Here is a 10,672-nt window from a genome sequence, read left to right on the forward strand (position 1 = left end):
GTGGTGCTGGGTATGTTTATGGCATAGATTGTGGTGATGGTTTCATGGATGTATATATATTTCTGATCTCATCAAGTGGTGTTAATTAAATAAGTACTTTTTTGTATGTTAATCATACCTCAATCAAGTGATTTAAAAAAAGAATGGGATCCAATCGCAACCAAGACGCCGGGCGCGCGCACGCTCCCTCGAGTTTAACGGTCGCGAGAGGCGCTCGCCCGACAGTGACATCGGCAGTGGGAACGGCGGCCAGACTCTCCTGGGACCTTCAGACATTTCACAGTCTGAATGTCAGCAGCTGAAAATGCCTTTAGACGATGAAGCATCTGAAGATGACTCAGATTCAGTTTCTTCAAACAGTGCAAGAACCTACATTTTCCAGTGAGAGAGAGTAACAACTTCTGTACGCTATGGAAGATTTTGACTTGGGGAAACCCTTACAAAAAGCTTCATCTTCTGTAGAATCTGATATAAGAAATTCTCCCCATTCTCTTGGACTGAACTTAAGTACTAATAGAAGTAGTCCCCACCTTAGTACAAATGGGGTATCCTCTTTCTCAGGGAAGACCAGACCGTCTGTAATTCAAGGTACAGTTGAAGTCCTAACCTCTTTAATGCAAGAGCTACAAAACAGTGGAAAGACTGATTCGGAACTTTGGAAAAACTGTGAGACCAGGTGGTTACAACTATTCAATTTGGTGGAAAAACAATGCCAAGAGCAGATAGTTGCCCAGCAGGAACAGTTCCACAACCAAATTCAACGTATACAGAAGGAGATAAAAAATTTAGTCAAGTTACAGACCAATAATGCTTCCTGGGCTTCCTGTGATAGAAGTTCTTTAAGCAGACAGATATCTTCAGAAAGTCAAATGGGTTTTTTTTCTGAAAACAGTGAGAGAAATGAATCTGTTTTCAGTTATCCCAAGTCTAAAGAACCTGAAATGCAGCAAGAAACATCCATGTCACAACCAGACTGCAATGTGGATAGTAGCTCAGTGAGCAGTGGGTATGGTACCTTTTGTGCCTCAGAACTAAATACCTACAAATCTAAGGACGCTCAAGAATTCATGGAGCACGCAGAGGTTTCTAAAGGACAGGCTGGAGCACCGGTGGTGCAAACGGAGTCACTTGTAGATGGTGTGAAAAACCAGAGTTTTTGTATACATACAAATGAAGAGTTTTGTGCATCTTTAAAGGAAGATACTCCCATTTTTCCTGGTGAATTTGAACACAGTTTTCTTGGTGAAAATAAGATTTCGGAAGTATACAGTGGAAAAACAGATAATAAATCTATAACATCATGGGCTCAAATGCTGAGGCAGAACCAACCAAAGAGAGCACATAAAGAAGAGGGGTGTTCAAAATCTATGCAAGGAAATGAGCAAACCAAAAAATCACCAATTGAGAAATCTGATTTCACTGCTGCTACACATTCTCGAGCTTTTTACCTCAACAAACCAGATGAGAGTCCAAATTGTTGGATGTCTGATTCAGGAACAGGACTGACTTACTGGAAACTGGAGGAGGAGGACATGTACCACTCTTTGCCTGAGACTTTAGAGAAGACGTTTGCTCCAGCCTCCTCCATGGATATATCACCAAGCCAGTCTAATACTAGTAATGAGATGAAGCTACCATCACTGAAGGATATTTATTATAAAAAACAGAGGGAAAACAAGCAGTTACCTGAGAGGAATCTCCCTTCTGCTTCCAACCCAAATCATCCACCGGAGGTACTGACTCTAGACCCAACATTACACCTGAAGCCAAGTCAGCAGATTTCAGGGATTCAGCCACATGGCTTTTTGAATGCCCTTGATGACAGAATATCCTTCTCACCGGACTCTGTTCTAGAACCTAGTATGGCTAGTCACTCTGACATAGACTCGTTTTCACAAGCAAGTCATGTTACTTCTCAGTTACCTGGATTCCCAAAATATCCTTCAAATACAAAAGTTTCTCCAGTGGACTCTTGGAAAAATCATGCATTCCAAAATGAAAGTAGGACCAGTTCCACGTTTCCTGCAGTATATACTATTGGTAGTAACGACATCTCAGTCAACAGTGTAGATGAAGAAAACACTGGCCTGGTACCTTTTGCCTCAGTCAGTCAGTCCCAGCTTCCAGGTACAGCCAGTGTTGTCCCAGAATGCATTTCACTGACGTCCCTGGAAGATCCTGTGATATTGTCTAAGGTTAGGCAGAACCTGAAGGAAAAGCATGCTCGACACATTGCAGATCTTCGAGCTTATTATGAGTCAGAAATAAATAGTTTGAAACAGAAACTGGAGGCAAGAGAAATTCCTGCAGTTGAAGATTGGAAGAAAACCAATCAAATTCTTGTAGACAGATGTGGCCAGTTAGATAGTGCTCTGAATGAAGCTACTAGTCATGTGAGAACACTTGAAAATAAGAATAACTTGCTGCAAATAGAAGTGAGTGATCTTAGAGAACGCTTCAGTGCAGCCAGCAGTGCCTCCACAATTTTGCAGGAACGAATTGAGGAAATGAGAACGAGTAATAAAGAAAAAGACAATACCATCATTCGACTGAAATCTAGACTTCAGGATTTAGAAGAGGCATTTGAGAATGCTTACAAACTCTCAGATGATAAAGAAGCAAGACTAAAACAAGAAAATAAAATGTTTCAAGATCTTTTAGGAGAGTATGAGTCCCTTGGAAAAGAACACGAAAGAGTAAAGGATACATTAAATAAAACTGAGAACAAATTGCTTGATGCACATACTCAGATTTCTGATTTGAAAAGAACAATTTCAAAACTTGAAGCTCAGGTCAAGCAAGTAGAGCATGAAAATATGTTAAGTCTTCGTCATAATTCTAAAACTCCTATGAGACCCTCACGTGCCAACACGCTGGCAAGCTCCGACGTCAGCCGACGGAAGTGGCTGATCCCAGGAGCAGAACATTCCATCTTCACCGGGCAGCCTCTGGACATGCGGGCCAGCGAGGCAGCCAGCCCGCCGGAGGCCACCTGCCCTCCTGGGTACCATTCTCCTCTGGAAAAGGATCCTTCACCTGGAAGTTCACCAACAAGTTTATTGATAAAAAAACAAAGAGACACTTCAGACCCACCAATCATGAAAGCTTTGAAAGAACTTGATGAAGAAAAAGTATTTAAAAATTGGGGCACACAGACAGAGAAAGAGGATACCTCAAATAAATTGGTGACTCCTCGGCTAACCGACACTTCAGTCAATGCAAGTCGGTCCCCAGAGAAAGGTGCCCAGCAAAGACAAAAGAGATTTAATTCTGCTTCACAGAGATCGTCATCTTTACCACCTTCAAATCGTAAATCAAGTACTCCAACAAAAAGAGAGATTATGTTAACACCAGTGACTGTGGCTTATAGTCCAAAGCGATCCCCTAAAGAAAATTTGTCCCCAGGATTTAGTCATCTACTTAGCAAAAATGAAAGCAGCCCGATTCGATTTGATATACTTTTGGATGATTTAGATATTGTTCCTGTGTCTACAGTACAACGTCCCAATCCAAGGAAACAACTCCAGTTTCTTCCTCTAGATGACACAGAAGAAAAAAAATACTCAGAAAAAACCACTGACATCCATGTTAATCATAGCTCTTTCCCCGAACCGTTGCCAAGTGGAGTGAAGAAAGTCTCTGTGAGATCAGCCTGGGAGAAGAATAAATCAGTTAGCTATGAGCAGTGTAAGCCTGCCTACGTACCACCACAGGGCAATGATTTTGAGTATACAGCAAAAATTAGGACCCTAGCTGAAACGGAACGGTTTTTTGATGAACTTACAAAAGAAAAAGACCAGATTGAGGCAGCACTGAGCCGAATGCCTTCCACTGGAGGACGAAGCACGCTGCAGACGAGACTGAATCAGGAAGCTTTGGAAGATCGTTTGGAGAAGATTAATCGAGAGCTGGGTTCAGTTCGTATGACATTAAAGAAATTTCATGTTTTGCGCACCTCTGCAAATCTTTGAGATTTGTAGCCATTAAATTTTGAGACAGTTTTGTTTGCACTAATGTGTAATTATGCACTCAGAAAAGGCAAACTATTTTATACTGTTTATAAGCTTTCACACAGTAGTTTTACAATCATGCTATTCTTTACACTTGCTATTTTATACTTCAAATGGCCACATATTTTCAAGATATTTTTGTTATGCTCAGGAATCTCTTGTATATTTTACTATTTAAAAAGTATTATTTTTAAATAGTATATGTATCCAATTTATATCAAGAATAAGGAAATGTAAATAGGGGAGACAGCTTTGTTTCTAAACAAATAGTGTTATCCTTTTACCATTAACTTTGCACACCAATTTTATAAACTTGTTCTACGTTGTGAATATGATTCTTTTATTTTTAAATAAATGCTTAAGAACAGCAAAAAAAAAAAAAAAAAAAGAATGGGTGCTTAATCTAAGAATAGCCTGTCTATAGACTTGGTTAGTAGTCAGTGGGATAGTCTGGCATAAAAGCCATGACCAATGGTGGCGGTAGAATTAGACCTTGTGACTTGAGGAACTTGAGAAATAGAGAAAGAGTTAGATAGAAGTCACAGTGAAAGTTGAGAGGACATAGAGGCAGAATCACTGTGTGGTGGAACAGTAGGGCTGTGATCAATAAATTCTTGGTGGCTAGGTACCTTGGTTTCTAGAAGCATATTGGATCCTGAATGAACTTCACATTCCCCAAGCAAGTTCTGACCACTTTGAACCTTGCTTTGAGCCAAATCTCCATGGTCAAGATTCTCATCATCTTCATTTCTACGTGCTATCCCCCAAATCCTCTTTGCCTGAAGTAAACCAAATTATATTCTGGTCCTTGCAACTGAGAAAGCTCATTTAAAATTGGGGTTGAGAGTAGGAACAAAATTTAGGAAATTTTCTTAAGGAAAAAAGCTGATGGGATTTGATAACCAATTTTTGTCATTATTGATTATTCTCGAAAGCTAGAGGTATTAGAAGAGAGGAGGCCACTGCATTTTTACAACAAACCACACAGAAACAAATCTGATGCGTGTGGTTTCAAACCATTCAGAGTCTGAATTTCCAGCCAAATTCAGGAGGCAATAGACTAAAGAAATATCAGAGAATAGAACAACCAGCAGCAACATAAAATGGAAAATGCATCACAAGAAATTAAAAGAACTGGTATGGTTTGGAGCGACCACAATTGAACTCTGCAGGAGCTGTCTTTGTTTCTCTGCCTTAAAGTGTATTTGTTATTGCAGATTAATAGCCTCTGTTTGGGGAACAAATGACCCCGGATCACTCTTCCATTTTAGGAACCACAGGTGTTGTTGTACACATTCTGTTTATAATCTTAGGGGTGAGTGTAAAACGAAACCTAACCAAGAAAACAGTGACCATGGACCAGAATAAGCTTTGCAACATTTCCTTCCTAATCATTCCTACACAATCAGATGCATGATAATGAACACAAAGTTCCACTGTCTACATGGAATGCCAATTTTAAATAAAAGTGAGGGCATGAGTGTGTGTGTGTGCATGTGTATGTGAAAAAGAATTTAAAATAATTTAATGTGACTAATCTACTCATGTCTTGCATATTAAGTAACATTCAGACTTCACCTCATTGAAGGGGCCACTAATTTTGAAGAATGTAGATTAATAAGACTCCTTGCTTAAAAAATGAGCTTCAATATTTGTGTGAATCATAGAGTCAAAAGAAAAAATCGATGGGCTATCGACTGCTGGGGATGATCACATTCATTTTGCCCTTTGTGGTTGGTGAAATCCATGCTGCAATTACAGAGACAGGCTGGCAGCAAAGAGCCTCAGTCGGGCTTTCAGCTCCACATTAATCCAAAACTCCCTATTTTAATGCAGATATAGATTGCCACCAGTCAATAGCTGACTACTTGAATTGTGGAGTAGCACTCCATGCAGCTCAGGCAGGCCTGAGCTTACAATATTTGGGAATTTCAAAGCTTTGCTGTGTGAACCAGCATAGCTAAGGTTTGAGGGGAGGTGTGGTTGTGCTGATGCTGTTGAAAAGATCTGTCTTTGGGATCTAAAACACAGATTATAGCAAATTCAAGGTGGGCGGGTCATAGAATCATAGGATTGTAGAGCTGGAAGGGATCTCAGAGGTCGCCTGGTCCAGCTCCTTACTTAAAGATGAGGAAATTGAGGTCCTCAGAGGTTAACTAACTTGCATGTGGTTACACAGCTAGTCAGCAGAGAACCCCGTACTAGAAAAAAAGAGGTGTCCTCCTGGGCTTTTTGCTACTCTACATGGGTTATGAAAAATCAAAATTTGCTTTATTTGCTGGGTCATACACGTGTGTGCATGCAATAGGTGCATAACTGAATAGCTTTTATTTAATCTATTTTTAGTATTCAACGATCCATGAAATGGGGTAGTGAGGAAATCCTTCTCACCACTGGGAGTATGTATGCAGCAATGCCAATATAAAAAACTGTTACAACTGAGGGAAGGGCGGGATCCTGTGTTTGAGGCATTAAGTGGGACATGATTTAAAAAAATGCTTTGTAAGTGGTGAGGCACTATACCCATGTTAGAGTTAAGGGTTATTTTAAGGCATACATTTTTAGGGGCAGATTTCTATTTCATGCAGTATTTCGATTGTTACTTATATCAAACTACACTGCTAATGCATTGAGAATGAGGAACAGTGTTTTGCCTCTATCATCAGCAAATAGCATAATGCTTCGCACGTAGTAGGTGCTCAGTAAATATTTGCTGAATGTTGAATGTTGTCTATCTAAATCCTTGTAGTAAGCATTTTGTACTTAAAGTGTGGTTTTGTGGTCCAGGAGCATCCACATTGCCTGGGAGTTTGTTAGAAATGCAGAATCCTGGGTCCCATGCCAGACCTACTAAAGCAGAACCTGTACTTTAACAAGATCCCTAGGTGCTTAGCTGACTCATGAAAGTTTGAGACCCCTTGCAATAAGCTGTTCTGAGCCAGGTTTCTAATCACTCAAACCCTATTACAATGAGTTTAGGTATAGAGTCTCCACAGGAGGTGACAATGATGGGTGGTCAAAATTTTCCCAAATGAATGGCCCTAACATCGTCCACACACCACTATAGGATGGTTTTGTGTGTGTGTGTGTGTGTGTGTGTGTGTGTGTGTGTGTGTGTGTGTGTGGTCCCTTAGTCAACGGAGGGAACAGTGAGTTTACATCTCCCATCTCATTCCTAATAGGAGTGTGTTTTCAAGCAGAATACACCACTAAATGATGGTTTCTCTTTCCCTAACTCATATAATGTAATTTGAGTTAAATGCACTTATGATGAGCCTTTACTGTCCACGGAAAATATTTCTTTTAAGAATAATGATGTGCTTCTTAGTGTTATGACTTGAATACATTTGCCCAGTTGAACATGTTCAGTCACATTGAAATCCATGGTTTTCACCCAGCTATGTTGCACATAACTGGAAAATTATAGCTATCTTCTTTCAATTGGAATTTTGAAACAAGGTGATGGGGCATGAATCATCAGTCTCTCTCTCACAATACCCTTCATACCAGTGGGCTTTGTAGGTTATTTATTGCCTGAGTAGCTCCCTGGGTGCCACACATATCTTGAAAGAGTCAGAGAGTGGCCTTGCCTGAAGAGCTCTGAATATGAATCCCATGCTCCTTTTGTACGTATCTGTGGGACTCGAGCTGATGCTTGAATGACCAGACCTGGGCTCCAGCAAAGAGCTTTATCATCAAGTTTTTCTGTCTTCTTACATGATCCAACAACAGAAAATCTGCTTTGAGCCGAGGCTGAGCCAAGACTGACATAGGGTGAGAGTGTCCCCCTGCCCTGATCTTGCCCTGGGTCCTCTTTGTCTTCCACTCTGTTGGTGTTAGCTTTGCGACCTGTACTGAAATACTTTGAGAAGGCAGGTACATGGTTGACGAAGTGAGGGTCATCTGTCTCAGTGATAGGATGATCAGAATTTAGCCACTTAAATGGGACGTCCTAGCAACAACCATGAACTTACTTTCACTAGCTTTATAAATAACTCCAGGACTCTCTGGGCGTCCATGGAGAGGAGTGGGCTTGCCCTGCAGAGAAAGCACAGGGAGAATTGATCAGGAATAAAAGAGTTTGTCTAAGGGCACGTCTGATCTCTGCAACTGCTGCCCCCACGTTTCATCCCCTCCCTAATCTTCCATCTCTGCCCTGCGCTCTGCTGTGCCTTTTTCTTTTTCAGGCTCAATCACTTTGTAAAGTCTCCCTCTTGTCTTCCCTCTCATGCCTGCCTCTTTAATTCTCTAATAAAAAATTGATGCAGTCTGGGCTGAGCATGCTCACTAGTTGTAGACAGGTTGTGTTTGTAAGTGGGTAGCTACAGCAGTATCTCTCTATGGTGTTTCTATTGTTTACTTGAGAGTAATTCACCAGATCAGCAAACAGATCAGCTGGAAACCTCTTGCCTTATGACAGAACAGATCAGTTCAAACCTCACAGTTTACTGGAACATATTGCCAGGCAGCCTAGCTTGGCTGTGAAGAAAGCCTCTTCTGTTTCCACTGGTGCTGACCAGTTCATCTCAACAGCTTGCTTTTAGATACCAGCGTATATCCTGAAAAAAGAATAAAAATTGGAGTTGGCCTACACTGTGCTGACTTTTAACCAACCATGACTATGAGTGAACAGCTTGCTTTAGGGAAATAATTTGCCCCAAGCAGAATTTAGACATTGTTTTGATTGAAGCAAAGGCAATGCTGCATAATGACATAGCCACAGTCAACTTTTTTGGCTGTAGTTCCTATAAATAAGATCAATACCAATGTCATTATTTGTCTCTTTTTCCACTTACACGCTTGTAAAATTATGGTTAAAAACCAAGATGTTTAAGATGAATCTGTTATTTAATTCCTCCAGTCCCAAATTTCCATGGAAATGGATGAACGAATCTGGAAATGGCGGTGTGTGTGAAGTAAGGGAAAGGCTGGAAACTTTAAGGAGTTTCTTCAAGCCAGGCTGGGATTACTGAATTGAGGGGAAAGAGAATTAATCTGCGATTGGCCTGGGAAACAACTGGAAGGAGCCCTTCAGTAGATGCCACTGGAACATGTATCTCAGAGTGGTAGGGACTGCGGGCCTTGAAGCAGTTGTTAAGGGTCTTGATCATAAGAGCACCTTGGGGAAAGGCATGATGTGCTAGGGTCCAAACAGAGTGAAGTACTGTGGACTGGACTATGTACATTCAGTTCTAATTGGCCCTGCTGGACTGGGAAGGAATGCCAGTGGAGAGTGGGGACTCTGTATTAACAACCTTCGAACTATCTTAACAAACAGAGAAGACTCTTTTACCTAGTGCTGGAGTATAGCTGTCTCCTTTCTCCTGGCAACTGGACTGGTGATCTAGCGAAGTAAAAATGATAGGATTTCTAAAGTTTTCCCTCATTCCTTCATCTCGCGTGAAACATGCAAATAGAAGCCAGCAGCATGTCTGCCAGACTCCATCTCAACTCCCAAGACAAGCATATGTTCTTATGTCTAAAGAATGAACAAATTGAGGAAATAATTGTGTACATCAAAGGATCCAGTAATAAATACCTAACACTTATTGAGCACTAGCTGTGTGCCAAGCCCTTGACATAAGTTGACTCTTCTAATCCTTAAAACAATCCTAAAATCTGGGAATTTTACATAGATCACACTAAAGTGAACAGAGTTCCCTCTGAGGTTAAAGAACTTATTCAAGTAAGTAGCAGAACAGAGATCTGAGCCTAGTTTTAACTCCAAAGCCAATAAATGATTGGGAACAGAGCAATTACCCCTCAGTAAACAAAGCTATAGAAAGAAAAAAAAAATAAGAGAAAACTTTAGAAAATCTCTATTTTTTATTATCAGTGAAATTTAACAATGATATTTTCAAAAGGTGATAATAGTCAATCAGAGAAGATTGCTTTAAGACAATTAAAAAACCTGTAAGTGACAAAATGAAAATACAAAGGAAGATGTGAACTGAAGATTTGTTATAATTAACAATAAATACATAATCAGTGAAGATGAAAGATAAGTCCAAAAATTTTTCCAAGAATTTGGTGAAAGGATACAATTAAATAGGGACATAGAATAGATAACCACGTGAAGAATGAATCCCAGCGTTTCTATATACATGTAATAGGGATTCTAGATAAATGGAACAGAACAGATGGAGGAAATGCAATGAAAATTAGTAGAAGAAAATTATGTGTTGAAAAAAGACATGAATATTTGGATTAAGTATGCTTCCCAAGTACTAGGCAAAATTTATGAAGAGAACCCCTGTGAGATATATCCTGGTGAAGTTTTTTAATTTAAAGGAAGTAAAATGTTTCTATAAGAACACAGGAATTAAAAACAGGCTGTCTAATAAGGAAAGTCTGGCATCAGGTTTTCCCAAAGAAATGGAGCAATGTCTACTAAGTTTTGGGTGAAAAAGACATTGATCCCAGAATTCTGTATCCAGCCATGCTCACATTCTCATGCAAAGGCAATGGAAAGACATTTCAGACACCCAAGTTCTCAGAAGTATGGGGACCTTGCAGCCTTTTAGATATAATCCCTTGAAGAAATACTTGAGTTGAATGAGAAAGAGAAAAAAAAAAAAAAAAAAACAACCAAGATCTGAGGAATGTGACATACAAAAATGTATCTTAATCTGTGAAACCTCTAAAGTTTGGCACTGTTCATG

At 40.0% G+C, this 10,672-nt stretch overlaps 1 protein-coding gene across 1 annotated transcript; it reads left to right on the forward strand.

The window, feature by feature from the left end:
• The first annotated feature begins 313 nt into the window (after positions 1–313).
• LOC309802637 (M-phase phosphoprotein 9-like) lies at positions 314–4,373 on the forward strand. The gene has a single exon (XM_082618349.1). It carries the CDS (start codon positions 411–413, stop codon positions 3,969–3,971), a length of 3,561 nt encoding a protein of 1,186 aa, XP_082474475.1. The 5' UTR covers positions 314–410; the 3' UTR covers positions 3,972–4,373.
• Positions 4,374–10,672: the final 6,299 nt, after the last annotated feature.

Source organism: Mesoplodon mirus, assembly GCF_964341445.2.
Source record: "Mesoplodon mirus genome assembly, chromosome: 4".
Lineage (NCBI taxonomy): Eukaryota > Metazoa > Chordata > Mammalia > Artiodactyla > Ziphiidae > Mesoplodon > Mesoplodon mirus.